We start from the raw sequence: 21,503 nt of genomic DNA on the forward strand, positions 1-21,503 counted from the left end.
AGAGAGAGAGAGAGAGAGAGAGAGAGAGAGAGAGAGGGACTAATGCAGGAAAAAACAGATTGTTGCAATGTGACAAATATATGAAAAATGGCATGATATAATAAACTCCCGAAAGTTAGAAAATGTATAATTTTATAACAAATTCATTGCAAAATAATAACGCATATTATAAAAAATATTAAACTATTTATTACAAACAAAAAGAAAAAAGCGAAGAAAAGAGCAAGAAATATTGTAAAAACACAAAATTATAGAGACATTAAAATTATACGATCTGGAGCGTCTGGATCTGTCTACCTGTGTTATTTTCCTAACTTTATTTATGTCTACTAATTAATCCGGGAATATTGCTAGGCGGCGTTTTCCAAGTAAAGTCTAATGGGAGGCTCTCGAAAAGCTGACGATTACCGGGTTCTGCGTTGATGCAACACGGTGTTATTTTATTTTCTGGCAAACGACCCGACTTCCGGTCCCGCCGCGGAGCCCAGATATTATTACGAGGTCAAGAACGCTCGGGAAAAACCAGTTGAGACCGTATCTGTAATCCCGGCGTAACAAACAGCGACACGCAATCAACAAATTAAATGAATCAAAGATCTGAACAACACACGTGTATATAATATCTCATTCGTAATTTTTAACAATCAAGAATTTTAATATATATATAATTCAATATTTATAACATTGATGATAAATGTTTTAGATGTATAGGTATAGAAATTTATATATCACACAGATATATAAATATATAGATAATATTGTCATATTATATCATATTTCTACTATAATATTATTACACAATATAGTATTTTAATTATAGTGCAATTATTTATATGTATATGTGTGTGTGTAGTGTACCTTTTCAAATATATATTTTTAAAATCAATGTTATTAAGAAAGGAGCATAAAATCTACATAGGTTCTTATAGTAAAAAACAATTCTTTATATCATCAATTTATTTAATAATAAAGGAATAAACGTTTTGACTTTATCATCAGGTCATCAGTATCGTTCACAATTTAAAATTCACAAATAATTAATCTAAACAGTCATGTCAAATGATAAAACCTATAAAGTTATGTTTACTTTTAAAATGTGCAGAATAAATTTCCAGATAAAATAAAGTTTCATATTTTACTATACTCTACTGTTTATTTTTTCTTCACATTACTAAAGTGTATATGTACTGGATCTTTGTGAACATACAGATAGACTCTAACACAATTAATTCGCGCGTGAAAGTCGCGCACGCGAACGAACAAATGCCCTGACGGTGGTAAATCGACGTTACATCTCGTTACATTCTTTCGCGTACAGCGCTTACAGCTGCTCGCCAACAATGCACCACAGGACGCATTTTTATGCAGCAATAATCGAACCGCGGGGTGCAACCACGCGGGGTGGCGGGATCTTAAATGTTTTCCATAATTGAATCGCTTGCGGCCTTTGCTCTCAAAAAATTTCCTGGATTTTCCGTCTTTTGAAAAATTCCTGTTTTCCCGCGTATTAGCAGAACAGTCGTTATGTTATATTTTAAAAAATATAACATAGCGGAATATAATTAGTTTACAATTTAAGGTGACCAACCGTCCAAAATTAGGAGAGACAGTCCCAAATCTTAACTTTTCGTCGCACTTTACAATGTATGCTAAATTTTGTCCCAGTGTGAAACATAATTTTCAACTATGATTTTTAATATGTGATGAATTTTTTATTTAAAAATCCAGATATTATTCATAAAATACATTCAGTGTAAAAAAGTACTTATATAATTTAAAAAAATAAAACGTAATCTCGTAATTTGATGTAATTGTTGTTATAATCTCAGATAATGTTATACATTATAAGTATTACTAGTTACTTACAAATATAATTAATGTTCGTATATTTTATTAACAGTTGTTTAAAAATGTTCATCTACAATATTAAAATTTAATTACAACAATTAATACTAAATTTTTGTAAATGTCCCTCTTTTCCTTGAGAAGTTATAATCACCTTAGTTTACATTGAAACCGATTTCTCTGCGTGCTTCTATGTCTCAATTGAATCTTAAGGTATTCTTATCTCGCAACAAGCGCGAGGCGATAAGAGTAGTTCCTGTTCGCAACAGAAAGGTTCTTTTCCGCGGAATCTTATGCATATTAATGCGCTTCTAGATAAGGCAAGGCAGTATCATTATACGTTAAATCTTACGCGATGTGCATATTAACATAAGTATGAAACATAAGCAGGAAAATACGTCGAGTCTTCCGACGCAAGAATATTTATAACACACGTGTCCTTTATCCTCATAAGAATATCGCGAGCTCTATACTCGTATTATATTTTTAGATGAGACCACAACTTTATACCTTTCTTATTTTATATAATAGTGAAACTTATTTATAATAAACGTTACTAATAATAAATCAAATAAGAAAACATCAAATACAATCGAGGCTAGATATCGATGTCTAATCATATTTCTTATTATCAAATCAACGAACAATTTAATTTATAAGATAATTATTTCAATTTATAAGTGTAAGTTTAAGTAGATAATCGGCGCGCAGTTTATATAATTAAAAGATAAATTAAAAAATTTACATAAAAAAATATTATTAAGCAACAATATCTAACCTCGATTTTTTGGCGCTTTCTTACTTATTTGATTTATTCGTACCTTGTTTAATCTATGATTGTTACTCATAATAAAATTCGAAAGAAATTATTATCATGCAAAATTCTTACTAATATTCTTTAAGCAATTAGATTAAATCGACATAAAATTGTTTTCTTAAAAATCGTGCGCTTTATACCATTTTAAGTCGGTGTGACGGGCGTTTCGTGTTTTCATAATCAAAGTAAAACAAAAAAATCATGACGACATTAAAATGACGTCAAAATAGCTATAAAACGATCATTAAAAGTCACTTTTTAATTAGTCACGATTTATTTAAATATCTTTTTGACATTATCATGACTTGTTCTGCTTGGATAATCACGACGATATCTTCGCCTTTAGCATCGCGAAACGAATCGTCGGGATATGTACATTCCGAGCGGCAATGAGACGCGTAAAAAGTCGTCACGACGAGGATCGGCGAGGAGAGGAGTGGACGACATACAACATCGTCATTAGTCATCACCGTCGCCTTCCTCGTTCTCACGAGGAAAGAGCAGTCGGCAACATTTGTTTTTCTCCTTCTGCACACGGGCGTGACGATCATTATCGTCGCATAATAGGTCGTCGTAATAGGCGATATTTAAACTGTAACGCGCCGTGTAACCCTTTCTCATTTGCATTAGCGAGCGGAAAAAAGCAAGAGTGCAGAAAAAGAAGAAAGAGACGAGCGAGCGCCGCGAGAAAAGGGGTGAAAAATCGGCAAGGGCGGGCGAAGAACATACCTAAAATATCCCGAGACAAACGACCGGCTATTTCACCGGCCCTTTTGTTTCTCGATGGGCGTCACCAGCAGCGCCTTTTTGCGCCTGGTCCACTATATCGGGGCCCCGTTAACATTCGTCAACGGTAAAAAAAAAAAAAAAAAAAGGGGCGTTATAGAGGCATATGGTCAGCATGGCGCATCGTCTTTTATCTCTCGGTCCAGTTTTATACGCTTGATTTTTACGAATGTGCACATAGAATGCGTGTGCCTCCGCAGGATCATTTCCGACTATAAATTCTGCGGTCCCTCAAGACAATGTTTGAAAAAGGACCCGCTGTGAGCTAAAGGGTAAGCACAATCGTTGCATCACCTTGACCTGAGGATACACAAAAACGTCTCCCAAAAATCATTTTCCAGCAGTTCTCAAGAGTCTATGTAAAGTTTAGTTTTCTTTGTACATTCTTTGTAATTCTATCAAAATTTTCTATGCATTTTTTAGTTTAACTTTTCTAGATTTTATGTCTTTACACTTATATATAGATTGCTTTTCTTTGAATTCTTTTAGTTTACCTTTTAGATCGATTTTAAGCTATCCTTCTGCTTGAGTTTCCCAAATCTTTGTATTTCAAAAATAATTTTAAACTTGATACTAACACGATCAAAGATAATATCGCAGTGCTATTTTTTTTTTTAAATTTAACGTTAAGACTTGTGAGCTTCCTAGCTTTATTATTACGTGGATTCAGCTCTCTCCTCTCTCATTCTTTTACAGTTCGTTGAGCAAAGGGTTAAAAGCTTCGTCATTATCAGGCACCGCACGCGCTTTCTCTATCGCGCGTTTATCTCGATCGCGAATAAAATCTCTCCCTTAATTATTACGTCGCCCGACAGGGCACGTCGGTGGGCACAATGCACGAGGGCACGTGTGGTCGCGCGCCGCTCTTTATTCCCTCGCTCATTGTCGATTAAAACAAAAAGAAGGCCGCGGGTCGTCCCGTAAACAACATGCCGCGCTCCATGTGCAGGATCTAATGAATCGCTTCCGTTCCATTACGTTTCCTTTGCAAAAGGAGATCCGACACGAAAGAGACTGTGGAGTCAGGAAAAAATTTAGAGTCATAATAACGTAACAAATGAACAATGAACAAAGATAGCAGTTGCATTTTTTTTAGCAGAAAAATTAACAAATACTTTCAATATTACAATCACTCTTATTTTTCAGTCTTAATTATCTTTTAATTATTAATTCAATTCGTATTATGTATAAAAGTATATATGTATAGTCTCTAGAATTTTTTGAATGAATCTCTTTCTCATTCTGAAAAGTGAAATCTCGCTTTTAAAGATTAAAAATTAAAAAGTTCTTTTTCAAGACTAGCTCAGTTTTCACTCTTTAGAGTGAAATTTCATTCCAAAGAATTTAGAGAGTAACACGTTAAAAATGTTAAAAATTAGAGAAAGATATAATAATATATATTGCAAAATTTTTTACATTTTAGGAAAATTGAATTCGCTTTCTAAAATGTGTTATATCTATATATTATATCTATATGAATGAACTATGGAAAAAATATTCGCAAAAACTGCAGATTTCAAAAATCTGAAAAAGAACAAAGAAGCTATAAAAGTTCTAGCAGGTTACTAGGACTATCCGTTCGACCTTTGCGAGAGACGGAAAGATTTATGAGCCATTATGTACTGTGTGACTGGCGGAGCGGTTTCGAGGCATCTGGCGGCGTTTAACGGATTTCTATGGCGCTAATTGCCGCTAGTGCCCACTAATAGCAACGTGGCTTTTACTTTCCTGTCGTTTATGAGTTGTAACAAAGTTACGCGAAAGAACAACGCCTGATCTCGAAGGATATTTGAGTTGGAAGCGCAAGATTTATTTTATTCTTTCGATCTGCGATGATGAATAATTAAGTTTTAAAACATGAATACGTAAGATAACTTCTTTTTATTTTTCATTTAATTGTAAATTTAATAAAAATTAATGTCATTTTAATAGAATTTTATTTGGTATTTAATGTTACTTCTGAATATTTCTATTCTTAAAAGTTTCGAAAAAAGATTATATAGGTACGAAACTTTACTAAGAAAAAGTAAACCATAAATTAATCAAGAAATCCATTTCTAGATTTGAATAATTTCCTAATGAATTTTTCATGCATTACATTGTAAATACGGTTTGCATCATGAAAAATATAAACTTAGGTATAATAGATATAAAATATTTCAGAACAAGTTGATTGTTTCTTTAAAAATATATATAATGTAGAAACTTGCAAAAATTACGGAAAAAGTTATTGAATAGCAATCGAATAATCTGCAGGAATGTTTTCGGACACTCGAGAAAGGAGTAGCGCGCGCAGTTTGCAAAATGGCGTCGTGACGACGCCGCTATCGATCGTGATGGCGACGCCGAGAGGCGTCGGCTATACAGCGTCGGCGTACGAAATTGCTAGTTGACGACCTGAAGAGACAGCCTTAGGACAAAATGTCGTATACTGTTTTGATTTTGCATCCATTATTTGAGAGCTGCGGTTCTTAACTGAAAAATTGCAGAATTTTTCTAAATTTTAGGAAAATCGAATTCTCTTTCTAAAATATTATTTATATGATCAAACTGCGGAAAAAGATTCGTAAAAATTGTGAATTTCGAAAATTCAGAAAAGAACAAAAGAAACTATAGAAGTTCTTCCATGTGTGACTGTACTAATAACTAAATACCCGTCGCTACGTCAGTTATGTTACGTTTGAGTCGCCCTTTGATTTCTAATTTTCAGCCAATTTCATGGATAACAAATTCGTTCGTTCGACACGAAGATAAATTGAGCCAGGTTGAAAACGGACCCCCGTGGTGCCCTAGGAATTCCTGGGGACCGGATGCGCGGGTGACACGTCGGCGCCATTGTTCGAGAAGTGGTGGCCGGATACTGATGGATACTAAATTACAGATTCGAAAGGTTGCGGAGCATCTACGTCTGTAACGGACCCTAATTTGGCCGCTAGTACGAACCAATTACGACCGCACGGTAATATTCGGGAACCGCCGTTTCAAGATTCGAGCTGTCGGGGTCGTAGGCTCCCGTTGAAACTCAACGGAGGTAGTCCATTCTCTTACCAGTTTGGTAATATTTATGAATGTCACACAAAAAGTACTCAGGTCGTAGAAGAAATGTCATTTTAAAATTTTCGGACTTTTAAGTTCGAAACCAACGCTGTGTGTTTAAGAATTCCTTTTCTTGCGGACAATTATATACCTTTATGACAAGGTATTATATTTAAGGATGGATTTCTAATGGCGAAGGCAAACGATTGAAAACTGATTGTCTTTCATTGGGATGAGGTCCACGATAATCGAGATAGGGATGTTCCGATCTCCGAAGGACCAATCTTCCCAAACAATTTGAACAGTTTTTTAACCGATTTATTTTGTGAATAATTGATTTTTCTAATTAAAAAGAGCTCTTTTAGATCTGTTTGTAAAGAATCGCTTCTTTTTTTTTTTTTAATAAAGAGAGTTATTTCGAAGCAATCTTCGCAAGAGAACCGATTTTTAACGAATCGATCTGGAGATCGCACTTCCCTAAACATCGAGATGGTCTTGAAAGATCGGTGCCCGCACTTACCTTGCCGTGTTCCTTGTCAAAATCACAGTCGTTAGGATCGACAGGGTAATTTCCAGATGCGTTGCCAAAAACTAGCTGAAGATTTGTGCCCGTTGCCGCAAAAGCAATCTCTGTGTGGCCTTCTCGACAGCCATTTTGGAAACGTACTTGACGTTCTTCGATCGGCCGATCTCTATAACCAGTGTACCTCACCTACAAAAAAAAAAGCAGAAATATTAGCAATATACATAAATACATATTAATGTATGGCATGTTTTATCTCAAGAATAACAAATGTAAAACAATCATTAAGATGCATTAATGTGAATTAATTTGAATTTTAAGTTGTATACGTAATTTTAGATTTTATATTTATGTATATGTATACTTTTTTCAAATGTTATTATACATTCAGTGTATATAAATTTAATTTTTAGATTTATTATTAAATATAACATACAGATAACTATAATATATTTAAAACTATTAATAATCATTAGAATCAATGTTTCTTCACATATGATTTTGTTAAAATAAAAAATAAAAAATTATGACAAATGTCACCGACTAAATAATATAGATATAATGGTTTTTCAATGATATAATTTCTCAACAGTAAAAATTGTCAACGTTTTTTAAATAATTTCTTAACAACTAAATAAAATTCATTACTTTCAAATTAATGGAAAAATCTCTATGTCCCCTTATTGTCTCAATATAATTAAGGAATAAATTAATTGACTTGATAATATTTGTGAAGAAAGAAACGTATCGGATTCTCGATCGAATTCTCATTTCGAAAGTTCCTGGTTCATGGAGATTTGTTAAAATACGAAATAAACATAGAATACTAATTCGCTGCTCGTGGGTGATCCGCAGTTGGACAAATTCGAAGAAAGGACGACATTCCTACGGCATCGCGCATTCTGTGTCGGCGAGCGACGGAAAATCCTTTGCTATTCTGATATCTCTGCGCATTACGCCACGTAATTCAAAAGACATTCCTCGAGGTATTCGACCGAGATTAATCAGTGGTAATCAACTTAATGTCGATTTCAAAACAAAGTGATTAATTCTTGGAACTAACGTAGCGACGATTACACAATGTAATTACGACAAGTGTTGTTTAAACTTCTCCGTTTGGATTATTATTTATTCCTCATTGTCTCATTATTTTCCAAAATAGTCTTTGAAGACTGATGTCTACTTCTACCAATAACGATTAACTTTAATTTCGATTTAACATACTTTTTATGTTTTTCTAGTTATAGATAACAATTAGGAAAAGCTAAAAAGTATCTAAATTAAACTGAGATTAAAGTTAATCTACATTGATAGAAATGGGCATAATTCCAAAATAGATTTATTTCAATCTCGATCCAATTTACTATTCATCTTTTTCTATTTCTTAGGCTATTTCTATATCAATATAAAATGATCAATATAAATTGATTTAACTTATTTTTTATCTTTTCCTAGTTCAGAGAATTAGAATAGGACAAAGAATAAATTAAAGTTAATCCGAGGTTAAAGTCAATCTACATTAATAAAAATGGACATCAAGCTCGGTTTCATCAATGTAAGATTTACTTTAATCTGGATTTAATTTACTCTTTACCTTCTTATAATTCTAATTTTTAATTTTAAGAATTTGAAAAAATAACAAATAAACCGAGATTAAAGTTATATATAGTTGGTTTAATTTATTTTTTATCTTTTTCTAATTCTAATTTCTAATTCTAACAATACAAAAAGGAAAAGAATAAATTAAAAGATGAAAAGTAAACTGAAATTAAAATAAATATTACACATTGCATTAGTGGAACTGGATCTTAAAACTAGAAAATATAAAAAATAAGTTGAACCGAGATTAAAGTTAATCTACGTTGGTAAAAATTAGTCTTTAAAGTTTACATTGAGCATAAATTGAAGAACCGTCACATAAGGTTGTCGACTGTAATCTTTGTACAGCTCATATATTTACAAACAGAATCCAATTCGCAACATTTAATCCATACGTCAAGTAGATATATCATAGAAATAAAAGTAGCGTGCCACAAGTAAGTTTTTTTGACGTTTTCTTTAAGGAAATTCATGACTTGCGTCCTACTGTCAAAGATATCACGCATTCGATATTATTTTTTATTCGTTTATCAAATCACAAATGTTCCTCGAAAACATTAATAATCTTTACGTATCGAACATGTCTATTTTCTCTGTGGACTCACCTCGCTTTCGCGACTCAACCTTCTGAACAGCTCATCGCTCTCAAACTTGGCTTTCTGATCGGGCACCACGCGAGGCATCTTGAAGACGAGCCGGGGTGGCCGCGGCTGTTCGTACAGACCCATTCCGTCGAACGGCAACACACCCACCCCCGCATGCTCGCTCATTGCATGCATCATCTTTGATGCCACGAATTTACACTGGACCCTCTGGACGACACTCTCTTTCTTCGTCCTCCTCGCGTATATCACCGAGATCGACTTATAAACTATACGACACTACCTTACTAGCTATTGTATATGTACGAGAGATCGTACTTTTCGAAGAAAAAAAAAATGAAAAGTTCTGAAAGTAGTTTGGATCACGAATCCTCCTTCGCGCGATTCACCACTCTCGATCCATCCATAAGATAACCGCGAGGAGACACTCTCGCCAGCAAGGACACGCACAATGTGGCGCTTCAGTGAAGACTGGAGCATCGAACCGAAAAGCGCGCCGAGTTCCCCCACTGAGTCTCGCTCGCTCCTGGGAGCTCGGAACCGCCTCTGGAGTCTCTGGACCGCCCTCCAGTTCTCCCTCTCTCAGTCGCTGAGCTTCGTCTAGTCAGCCAGCACGATTCAACCCTCCGGAGGCGATATCGTAACACTCGGAGCAGCGAGCGCACCCCGATGCCGAGGGTGAAAGAAGGAGGGAGCTTGTGCAATCTGGTTTCATGATTTTATAAATGGACGGAAGAGGGTTGGTTGCCTGGACTCGGTCTTGCCGTTTATTTTCCAACTGCCTTGAAATGCGTCTTATTTTCTTTCAAATGGGAGATTGAGATCGGAAATTTACGAGGTTTAACGTATAAGCTTTATTAGAGAATCCTTTGTTCAAATTTCAATACGATGTTCCAAACGTTTCTGTTATTTGTCTCGTTCAACAATTATGATCTCGTAATGGCGTTATAAATATGAGTCATATAAAAATTGAATTAAAAAAATAATAAATCGATAAATAATACCTGTTTCATGGACTAATTAGATGATTATTTAATGTTCTTTCTACAGTGACTCAAGTCAAGGGAATTTGAGGGTCAAATTGTTCGAAATTTTTGACAATTTTTATTACAAATGTTGCGAATATGGTTATATAGGAACTTAAAATTGTTTCTCATGACGACGTGTCAACAGTTATGTTATAAAACACGACCTCATCGATGTAACGAATATATTATTGTAAAAAATAGAATATTACTGTATTATAATACAGACGTCCGTTAGTAGGCACAATGATAAGACATACGAATAATGCCGCGAGCGCAGAAGATATTCTTCTAACAAAAGGAGTAATAAACTGTTAGATTGTTAAACAGAATTTTTATGGCTCGAAATTCATCTAATATCAATCCCGTACAACGAATTAAATAAATGTATAAAAGTAAAGCTCTAAACGATATTTATACAACATATAAAGAATAAAAAAAACTTTTTATTGACAAGTCTTATATAAATATACGATATGTGTATACTCTGCTTTTTTTTTCGAAGTCAACGTTTTGCAGTGATATCTAAAACTTCACTTTAGTACATTTATTTGGTTCATCATAAAAAAATGGATGAAAACAAGCAATGTACAAATCTTCAGCTATGAAATACTTAACAATAAATTCTAAAGCGTTTGAAGTTTAGAACGTAAGTAAGTCTTCGCTTTATAGTGATAGATGAAGGAAAAGTTCAAAGATTTTATAGTTAAAAAAATATTTTAAAACATCATAGTACCAATAGTACAAATTGTACAACCGTCTAAAATTTGACTTTGAGTTTAAATAAAAAAAGTCCCTTTGTTGTAATCGAGAATTAATATTTCAAGAATCGTAAATAAAAGTTTATTTAGAAAAAGTTGATTTAAAAAGAAAAACTTTTTATCAATTTAACGTTTTAAAATCCAGTGTTATGAATAATCCTATAAATAAATCGTTTGCAATCAGTTTATAATCCAACAAGGAATTATTTTCTACGACACATTTTTTGCGTAAATGCAAATAAATAATAAAGAATTTTGTTCTATTTCATATGATACAAATAGAACGAAGTTCTGTTGTTTATTCACATTTACACAGATCGTGTCGTATAGGAAATGACACTTCAAGGACTGTCGACACTTGAAAGTTTCCGCAAAGAGAACTGTGAATCGAAACAGAACTGTGAAGAATACCTAGGAACGTACCCATAATACTTCTTGTTATTTCCTCAAAAGACAACCATAAAAATGTTTTTTGCGCGTTTGACAATACGAAGGGACACACCGTTGGGTTTACAGAGCAATATACTGCAGCGGGATCAGCACGAGTGTCCGGATTGGCTGACAGAGTAATGCTACAATGTATACCAAGCAGGGATACAGGAAATACGTGTTGGACAGAGGGGAGGAGAGATGCCCATTTCAGTCGCTGGATGCCTGCTTAGATAATATAACACCACGTGTATCCCCTCGAGGGAGAAGAGATCTTCATCGTTTCTCTCTCGAGTGGCGGGGCTCATCCATTTGAGAGGATCATTGTCAAGGATCCGCGCGCGATTAAGATCGACGACCCTCCGGCGAGCGCGATCCACGGTGTTACCGGTCATGGATACCCATTTATCCTTTTTTCTTCCCTTTTTGTCCCCCCCCCACCCCTGTTACGCTCTTGAGCGCCGATGATATTACAGCTTCAATTCTCCGGTTAATCCAACTATTTCATTTCCAGATAGCACAGAGTCGAAAAAATTCTTTCCCAATTTTCCAACTTACGAAATAAATTCCTATTTTGTCTTGTTTCTGTTCTAAGTATATTTCTGAAAGTCTCGATTTCATTGTTACGTCAACAAAAAGAGATCACCCTGAACTAATTTTCAGGTTCAAAAGATTTTTTTTTTTTAGTCTTTTTCTGTTCCCCTTTTGTATGAGAATAAACCATATGCTTTGATTTTTATACAAATTAAATAATAAATATTACTTAAAGGTAAAATATATATAATATGTATATAAATATGTTTGTATATATTTTTTAATTCCTTTCGAGTTTATTTTAAACAGATTATACATACGTTAATCATAAAGAACTAAAGAAGAACTAAAGAATTTATATACGAATACAAATTTTGAATGGATTAATGGATAAATTATGCTATTTAGATTCATCTCATGTATGTTTAAATATGAAATATACCCGCAAAAAGTATCAATCACTATATTGATCATACCGTATTTTTTGTGGATGAGTTTATTTTCATAAAAGATTAACAATGAAATCAATTCACTGTTACAATTTTATTACTATTCTTTGTAGTAAAATGCAAAGTTTTTACGACGTTTTTTCCATTTTAGGAAAGCAACAATAAAAGAAGAACGTTGAAGGGACCGCACTAGCTGGAGATAACTACAAAAAATTATAATATTTCTTCATTCTATTCTTTCATTGCATTGATTTCTCGGACTCACTTTTTCTGATTTCCACAGGTACGTCACCAAATTTATTGCTGTTATACACGTAAGAATAGAACGAAAGGATTTCTATTATATGCGATATAAAAGAAAACGAAAATCAAGGTCGATTTAAGAGAAAAGAAAGTTTTACAGAAAAAGAAACTCTTGGAAATTATAGTTTTCCAATTTATTTGCTTTTTTTTATCTCTTTCAAAAGAATATGTCATAGCCTTAAAAGAATATATTCGTGACAAAATTAACACTATTCTTTTTTCCTCTTTCAAATACCATTAAAATGTACGATTTGTTCTTTAAAATCCTTACAACGTTTTTGGCCCAACTGAGCTTTTCACCAATTCTTTCCTGAATTAGAAAATGCTTTGGTTGACGTTACACGCTCTCGGCTGTATATCACTAGAAGAGCACGAAACGTCATTAATTCAAGTTTAGTGCAAAGTTGGACCGAAAACGCCATTACAAATACTTCCGCGTAAATGCACTTTTCGCGCAGCGAAAGTATATCTAAGAAAACAAGAATTTTAAAATAAAGATTTTCTAAATGTAACTGATAATATCAAAACCGTGTAATTATTTGCATAAAACGGAAGTTGTAAAAGCGTTATAAAATTGTGAAATAAATATTTAATGTCGAGCTCGCAAGTCGTCGCTCGTGTCGTTTCCTTTCGAGCGCATGAATATCTAAGCATGACGAAAGAGAAATTTCACGCTCGTCTCCGAATCGAGATGAGCGAATCTCCGCCCCTTGCCGTGCACTATTGGTCCAGCAGCCTCCGCCAATCCCAGCATCCTTCTCTTCTCTATCTGCGAGGGGAGGAAATGTACGCACGATGCACACGAGCGCACACACGCGCACGTGCGATGCGTATGACATACTGTTAGCTGCGTACATAAATACGTTCGGGCAAGAAGGGCAAGGAAACATGGTTCAATACGGATTCGTTTTCCTATCCGTCGTTTTGAGAGATTAGCTCTTCATCCGTTTTCTACTTTCGGAGATGTGTACGTATAACGCGTGCACGTGTGCGTATAAACTTCACCCAACTCTTGTCGTAACTCTGCAATTTGCAATTTTACTCGCGCAGGTTTTAGAGAATCTGAAATAAATGTAGATTTATTCTTCAGAAACTTTATGTAAATTTCGAGGGTCCGTAATTAAATTTGCGGTCGCATCTTGTATGTATAAGATGCATCGTCGATTGCGAAATTTTGATTAAGCACATATTTAAATTTTATAAGCTGTAATATACAGATAGAAATATTTTAACTGTACAATTTACACTTGCAAACCTTGATCACTGTATTGTCTATTAATAATATATTAATAATAATATCTATCTACATTTATATATAATTTTTAAAATAAAAGCTAACTTTATATTCTATAAAAATGTTACAACTCTTTACACTTTGTGTATACTATATAGATATAGTTAGATGTATAAAAAGAATAATTATGCTGAAATATTTAAAAATGTAACTAAATGCACACATCTGAAAATAATATTGTTGGATTATCAAAATATTATTTATGGAGGAATCTTAAATATATAACAAGCAACGTTATAAAAAGGTTCGATGTTTTTGCAACCAGTTTGATGTAGTTCGACAAAATTATTTTTAGATATATCTAGCTAAATTTTTAGACACTTCAACAAAACTGTCTTTAATTTCCATGCAGACATTATTAACTGCGTTCAAATTTCTATCTATGCGAAAATCTCACTTTAAAAAATTGTATAATTGTAACTTTAAAAATCGTTTTCAATTTTCTGGATGTTATTAATTAAGGTAACGATAACATAAATATACTCGCTGTATAAAGACCGCCGCACATTTCTCGCGCGTCGAGGGTCGACGGAGATCAATAACGCAGACGTTTCCGCGTTGCCAGAGAAACTTGAACACTCGCGCTATATACTGCAAACACCCGCGCTATCAAACATGCAGGATGTCGAACCGAGGAAGGATACACAACGAGAACGAGCTTTCCTGGCAACGAAGGGCGTACGAGCGTCACCGTTCTAGGGTGAGCACTCATGAAATATAAACGTTACTCTTGATCCAACTCTGTTTAATATTTTATCGGTCAATGTTTCTTTCATTGAAACATCTCTTGATGAAAGTTCCATAAAGATCTAACCAAAACCTCAGTGCTAAAAATGTTCCGTACAGGCAATTTTTAAATCAAAAGCGACAAAATGAATAATATAATATCCCACGAGATTATTTATCTCGTTTGTATAAAAGATTATATAAAAGCTCTTTATAAAAATCGTTTGTCAAATGATATAATTATATGCGTTACATTCGTGCAATTTTTATATTCAATTTGAGAATGTTTAAAGAATTACGTTGTATATTAATTTCTTTAAAGGGCGCGGATCTCTCTCTCTTTCTCTATTTTTAAATTTTACTTTTTTAATAAGATATTGATTTTAATTATTTCATTGTATTTCTCGCAAATGACACTGTGTTGATACCATTACAGTGATTTTTTTCTGTACAAGTTTAAAAGAAAGTTTAAAATAAACACATCTCTCAAACAAGTAACAAACCAAAAATCAAAACTTTATTTGAAAGTCACGAAGGAAAAAAAATAATGATTTTTTATTACAAAATTTGACTGTTCATTGACGTTAAAAATCAAAATAAAATCATTTTAATTTTTTGTTTGTGACTTTGGTGTGTTCCTTGAGATAGAACGTGGACTATACACTATCCGCGTGTAAAATTGGTCGACAAAAATAAAAGAAACAGGATGCGAAGACGGTCAATTTCAAATTTTTTTCATCCAAACAATCACAATATCTTAAAAAGTAGAATCTTCAAGATTTATTGAGAGTTAAATGTTTCACTTCTCCTGATTTTCAGTTTCAAGCTGTCATTGTCAGAAAATTGATGATTACAACTCGTCCTCGTGTTGCTTTGCAGGTAAAGACAGCCAGACCGACGGTAGATGTGAATCCACCGGTAGGCAGACCTCACGTCTCGTTCAACGCGAAGAGATTACAGCTGGAACGCGAACGGCAGGCGCGAATTCTTAGAGATAATTTCATCCTACTAAAGAAACTCCGCGAGATCATGCACCGGAAGCGACGAGTCGCGGAGGACACTCAAAGGGTCCAATGGCAGGAATCTAGATGCGTCAGGGTTCGTTAAGAAGATGTCGACAGGATGTCTCATTTGTCTTTGTATTACTTGCGATTTTACACACAGTTCTAACGAACAATCAATCTCTAACGACTCTTTTTCTACCTTGATACAATCATTTATCTCTGTCGCTGTGAATTTCTATAATAAATACTTTCAGCAATATTTCCAAAACTGCATTTTCGTTCTTTCCTACATCTCGAAATCGCGAGATCAATAGTTAATTTGTTAAACCGAACAGAATTTGAATTATTAAGTATATAGTTCTCAATTTTTACACATTTTTTCATTCTTCTGAAGATAAATTATGCAATATTTTTTAAATTATTGCAATACAAAATTTAATCAATTTTATTTTTATCGTGTTAATATCTGATATATTTCGTTTAATTGATTTAATTGATATTTTAAGTGTCAATTACTTTGCTGAATAAAATCACGTTATAAAGCCGATATTATTAAAAATCACGTTGATACCAATTTGTCTCTCTTTTGTTTTAAAATTCTAATCGATATATGAATTATTTGATGTATCGTCATTAATGTATCAAGGAGAGAGGCTAGAGTTTTGCAAATAATATCGTATTCTCTTTCAACGATAATGTACGCAAAAATGTTAGCATTTTTTGTATTAATACATATATATTTCTAGTTATTTGAAAATTTTACTCGTGATACATTATAGCCAAAGTGTACCGATGTAAACTTGATATAATTAGGATAAACGCGGATTAATCTTCTGTCAGTTCATTAATCTTCATTAATAGGTATTATTAAATTCTTCATTAATATTGAATATATTAATGTTATTAATGACAATATGTCATCATTATTATATATAAAGTTATCATGTGTGCATTCTCATTCCTTGATTCGACTAAGAACAAATGGAAGACGAAAGCTACAATGAAGAAGAAGCCGGCGAGAAGTTTACTGAAGAGAAAGATTACTACGATGAAGAGGACCAATCCAAATATGAATCAACGATTTCGTTGGACGAGGCCGAGCGTGATGCACGCGTGTTGACACACGCCGAGGCCGGTGAGTGTCTTCACAACTTAGGAAAATGTATCACGCAGTACGAATACGCCTATCTCAGTCTGGACGCCTCGGACAGAGACCTTACGGATATCAGCGTGATAGCGTCCTTCAAACACGTTCGTTACGTGAACGTATCGGGAAACAGATTGACGTCAGAAGCACTGCGTGCACTCGAGATGATACCATATCTGCAGACACTGCGAGCGGACCGAAATCGTCTGACCAGCGCGGAGTTAAAGCCGATGTCCTACCTACAGGTGACCCCGTCACCCTTTGACTCTCGTTCAATGGGGTTTAAATTCATCGAGAAACGCCGAACGTACTATAGACAATAGATCTGTACTAGTAATGTCGATTCTATCTCAATGTAATTTAGTTGTAATCTCGGTTCATCTTACTCTTCTCACCTTTTTCTAATTCTTCGAAATAGAAAAGGATAAAAGATAAGTTAAATGGAGATTTAATAATATTAAGATTAGAATTACTTTGAGGGAAATATTATTGCTTCGATTTTATACTATATTGCAAGTCCGAAAATAATCGGCGTGTATAGTCGTGTATTTCCGATATATGTATAAATTCATTTAAAATACATTCATTAATCATAAATTCACCTCAAAATATACATATAGATTTCAACATCTTGAACTATAATAAACGCTTTTCTTAGATCTGCGACGCACGATGCATGTTTGTTTACTGGATTCCTTGCGTTTTAATAAATTATTAGAAATTCTGCGTTCTCTGTATGACGCAATTGTAATAATTTACTAAAACGCAAGTAATCCAGCAGGAAATAAAGCTGCAGGCTTTACTTAGGGATCCAGGAGACTAATTATTTCCAGAAATTAAATATTTTCGTATATAAAGTTAATTAACATTAGTTTTATAATTGGACGTTAAAAGTATTATAAACATAAGATGGTTTCAAAAATGTAGGAGCTCGCTCTGAACTGGAATAAGCTGACGGATACGTCCGACATTTGTCATAAATTGCTCGAGCGTCTAGAGTTGAATCACAACGATATTCGTACAGTGAATATGGATCCTCAGATCCTTGAGAACTTGAGGACTTTGGAGCTACGCGGAAACGCACTCGTTAGTACTACAGGTGAGACTAAAAACGAGACCATTATATATTTAGCTCTTGAAACTAACCGTTTGCTGCGGATGATTGTAAAAATCTGTATAAAAAGGATAATTTTATTAAAGTATCTAAAAATTTAGCTAAATATAGAAAGACTCGAAAATAATTTTATTGAACGCTCAAACTGGTTGCCAAAGTGTTACAACTTTTTACAGTATTGGCTCATCACGCTTGTGTTTTAATTATTTTGATGGTCCAATAAAATTGTTTGCAGATCTCTGTAAAAACAATTTTCTTGAAATATGTATCTATAACTAAATTAGATACATATTTCAAGAAAATTGTATATGTATCTAACTAAATTTATAGATACATATTTCAAGAAAATTGTTTTTTCTGTTTGGAAGGAAAATGTCTTAAACAGTTAAAAACTCAGTGAAGGAGAATCCCGAAGGCCAAGAATAACTTCCTTCTCAGTGGAAAATGACCCATCGAATTGATGTCAAATCGACATCGATACAATAATTTCAAAGTCAATACAATGTCGATTCAATGTCTAATTAATGGTCATTTCTCGCTGGACTTTGAATAGTATTCAAATGTTACTTCTCGTAGGAATCCGCTGTTCTAATCTAACGCGGCTCTTTCTGGCCGAGAACCAAATCGAGAAGATCGAAGATCTCGGAGTCCTCATGAATCTGATGACGTTACACTTGCGAAGTAACAAACTCGCGAATCTAGATGGTTTCACTGAGCGATGTCGCAACTTGAAATATGTGAATCTGCGCGACAACGAGCTTTTGAGAATTTCAGAGCTGAGGAAGTTAGATTGTCTACCAAATCTGGAAACGCTTATCGTCCTGGGAAATCCTCTTCTGAAAGAAGAAAAAGAAGAGAAGGAATACAGGCGAATCATTCTGGCAATGCTTCCGAAATTGAAGAGAATCGATAAAGATCCTGTTCTAGATCAAGAAAGAAACGAGGCAAATGAGTTGCTTAAAAAAATACCAACGAACGAATCCAAGTTTGATGACTTCGATTTGAGAAATTAAAAACTACACTTTGAAACAAACAGATCAGATATTTGATCGTATACGTTATCATTAATTAAAACATAATTTCAGGTCTTATTAGTTGTAAAAAAAGTCCTTTCTTTAATTAATTATCGTCATTGTTATGTATTAAAAATTTATTAGTATTATTTATTTAAAGAAATATCAATTAATGTCTAAAAAAACCTGTTTTTATATTATCAATTTAAATTGCACTTGTAATTGTAAATCATATTGCGCATTGCAATATGCACAAGTTTTTAGCATAGATAATAAATATATAAATAAAATAACTAATTTTTTCTTAAGTTAAAACTCAAAGTGATTCGTCAATAAAACTCAATTTAACGAATTTTAAAGATTTGAGGCTGGAATAAAACTGTTGAATATTGCGATAATTTAGTTTGAGAAATATTCAATATTTCCGCGAGACACCCTTTTATAATCCATAATTCTTATACCAACTTGCGCCATCTCGTGACGATAATATGTAGTATTAACGTATTTTTGAGAGTTCCTTACTTATCGAGTTTATTTAAATTATATACATTGGATCGATAAATGGGCCGATAAATCAGATTATTACTATGCCTAACAAATAAATTAATGCTGTACTGTTCGGACGATTTATGTAATTCATATATTAATGTTATTTATGTAATAATAATAATTATTATATAATAATTATCATGTAATATAATGCCAAATCTAGTCACATTAAATTTATTTTTAATTAATTAATAATAAATATTAATTAAACCGGTTGCGTCTAGCAAAAAAAAACCAAATTTGCAATTGTTGTAAAATTCTTTAATATATGATTGAGTAATTTTTAAGTTTAATCTTCTTACCTCCAATGTTGATAAAATTAGATTCATTCAACGCGTTTTTGCACGAAATGAACGAATCTGGAAAAAAGTGACACTCTCTGCTTCCTGGACCAAGGTATTAATCGTTAAAATTGAATTCTAATTTTATCAACGTTGGAGATGAGGAGACTGAACTCAACAATAATTGGTTTATTGATTCATAGATTCAGTGAAGAGCATTAGGGATATGAGATCAATCACATTTAAAAAATTACAATAGTTGCAGAGTTGCTTTTTTTTTAACGCAGCCAATTATTCGGGGTAATTACGATGAGCAATTTCATTATTAAGCGCATTTCATTATTCACGATTTCCTCTAGACTGCTTATTTATACAAATATAAATTATCCGATAAAAAAGACAAATGATCAATGATACCCAAAATGTTTCATGTAATCCTTACTTATCTATTTTACATATGTAACACACACGACTGAATAAAATCAGAATAATTATTTGTAATTGCCCGTTTCGATTCGAACATGGCTACCGGATCCGAAAGTCTCGTCCAAAGTAATCGCGATAAAATTGGGAACACACGAGACGGAAAAAGGCGAATCATATCCAGTGCTAATATTAATGTCGACGAGCAACAATAATAAATGCATAAACGTACCTCTCAACGGCAATTTTCTCCTTATTTCCGGACTCGAAGGACTCCCGCATTTTCGCGAACAACGCGCGCGATAAGTACCGAACGGTATCGAACAGTCACCGCCGCCAGCGATAATCGAATCTCGAAGAGTCACGTGATCCAAAACGATCTCGCTCGCTTTCAGCCGCTTCGGCGCAACGTTCTCGCGCCTCACGGTGGTGGTATCCGGTGGTATCCGGCGTGTCGTACAGGTTATCGAATCGGACGTTCACAATCTCATTCGCCTTCCACGCACACCGATTCAAGCACAACGCACCGAAGCACCATGTCTGGCAAGCCCTCGTATAAAATCGGTAAGTGTCAAATGTTACGGACGAATAAATCGCGAGGTATTTCGAACAAAGCGAACGCGGAGTACACGTGCTCGTACTCGTGTGGAGATTGGAGCAACGTGAAGTACTCGCCGCTCCGATCAGTAATGGCACGAGCGAGCGCGCGAAATTATTTTAATGTCGCGTATATGATATTAAGTTTTTAGTTACGCAAGCGTGTCGCGAGGGTGATTATAAGTTGTTATGAATTATATGTCTGTTAAAAATATGAATACTTTAAATTTAGTCTTCGGGTAACCTTCGGTTTACCGATTGGAATGATAACCGACGTTTCTCATTAAAATTTTAATGACAGTGACGTAATAGAATATAAAGCAATTTTCAGAACGTTGATAATAATAACTAAATGAGATTTTTGTTAAAATTTTTATAACGATGATGTAAAATATAAAAGAAACTATTTCATAATGTTGCGAGTAGATAGTAATATATTTGTAAGCCGCTCTGCATATTTTGTTATATATAATTAAATATAACAAATACGTCTTTTGTAACAATGCATTTTCTTTTTTTGATAATTATTATCTTTACTTTTTGTTAATCAAGTGATTAGAAAAAAAATATATATATATAAGCTTATATGTATAATTTTTATGTCTAATATTAAATTATTAACTCATATATCATTGATATATAAAAT

The 21,503-nt window shown here is 33.6% G+C and overlaps 4 protein-coding genes across 4 annotated transcripts in view; 3 read left to right on the top strand and 1 right to left on the bottom strand.

The window, feature by feature from the left end:
* LOC108781570 (protein big brother) overlaps positions 1-9,388 on the bottom strand; it is a 12,346-nt gene extending 2,958 nt beyond the window's left edge. Inside the window, exons 1-2 of the mRNA XM_018549579.1 lie at positions 9,212-9,388; positions 7,005-7,196 (exon numbers count right to left, since the gene is read on the bottom strand). Of these exons, the coding sequence (XP_018405081.1) occupies positions 7,005-7,196; positions 9,212-9,388 (369 nt within the window). The remainder of the gene's footprint in view (positions 1-7,004; positions 7,197-9,211) is intronic.
* A 5,237-nt stretch (positions 9,389-14,625) lies between these two features.
* LOC108781548 (uncharacterized) lies at positions 14,626-15,836 on the top strand. The gene is made up of 2 exons (XM_018549543.1): positions 14,626-14,703; positions 15,609-15,836. The coding sequence occupies exons 1-2, from the start codon at positions 14,626-14,628 to the stop codon at positions 15,834-15,836; spliced, it is 306 nt and encodes a 101-aa protein (XP_018405045.1).
* Positions 15,837-16,714: 878 nt separating this feature from the next.
* LOC108781549 (leucine-rich repeat-containing protein 23) lies at positions 16,715-19,007 on the top strand. Its single transcript, XM_018549544.1, has 3 exons — positions 16,715-17,125; positions 17,808-17,979; positions 18,571-19,007. The coding sequence occupies exons 1-3, from the start codon at positions 16,715-16,717 to the stop codon at positions 19,005-19,007; spliced, it is 1,020 nt and encodes a 339-aa protein (XP_018405046.1).
* Positions 19,008-20,796: 1,789 nt separating this feature from the next.
* The window catches only part of Ahcy (adenosylhomocysteinase), a 3,695-nt gene continuing 2,988 nt past the window's right edge, over positions 20,797-21,503 (top strand). Inside the window, exon 1 of the mRNA XM_018549561.1 lies at positions 20,797-20,824. Coding sequence (XP_018405063.1) covers positions 20,797-20,824 — 28 coding nt within the window. The remainder of the gene's footprint in view (positions 20,825-21,503) is intronic.

This window comes from Cyphomyrmex costatus, unplaced genomic scaffold (assembly GCF_001594065.2).
Source record: "Cyphomyrmex costatus isolate MS0001 unplaced genomic scaffold, Ccosl1.0 scaffold837, whole genome shotgun sequence".
NCBI classification, from domain to species: Eukaryota; Metazoa; Arthropoda; class Insecta; order Hymenoptera; family Formicidae; genus Cyphomyrmex; species Cyphomyrmex costatus.

Excerpts from the sequence above, each read along its gene's own strand:
- LOC108781549 (XM_018549544.1), top strand. The coding sequence starts at position 16,715 with ATGGAAGACGAAAGCTACAATGAAGAAGAAGCCGGCGAGAAGTTTACT. Across the intron at positions 17,126-17,807 it reads AGCCGATGTCCTACCTACAG|GAGCTCGCTCTGAACTGGAA; the intron begins GTGACCCCGTCA and ends TCAAAAATGTAG. Across the intron at positions 17,980-18,570 it reads CGCACTCGTTAGTACTACAG|GAATCCGCTGTTCTAATCTA; the intron begins GTGAGACTAAAA and ends TACTTCTCGTAG.
- LOC108781548 (XM_018549543.1), top strand. The coding sequence starts at position 14,626 with ATGTCGAACCGAGGAAGGATACACAACGAGAACGAGCTTTCCTGGCAA. Across the intron at positions 14,704-15,608 it reads ACGAGCGTCACCGTTCTAGG|GTAAAGACAGCCAGACCGAC; the intron begins GTGAGCACTCAT and ends GTTGCTTTGCAG.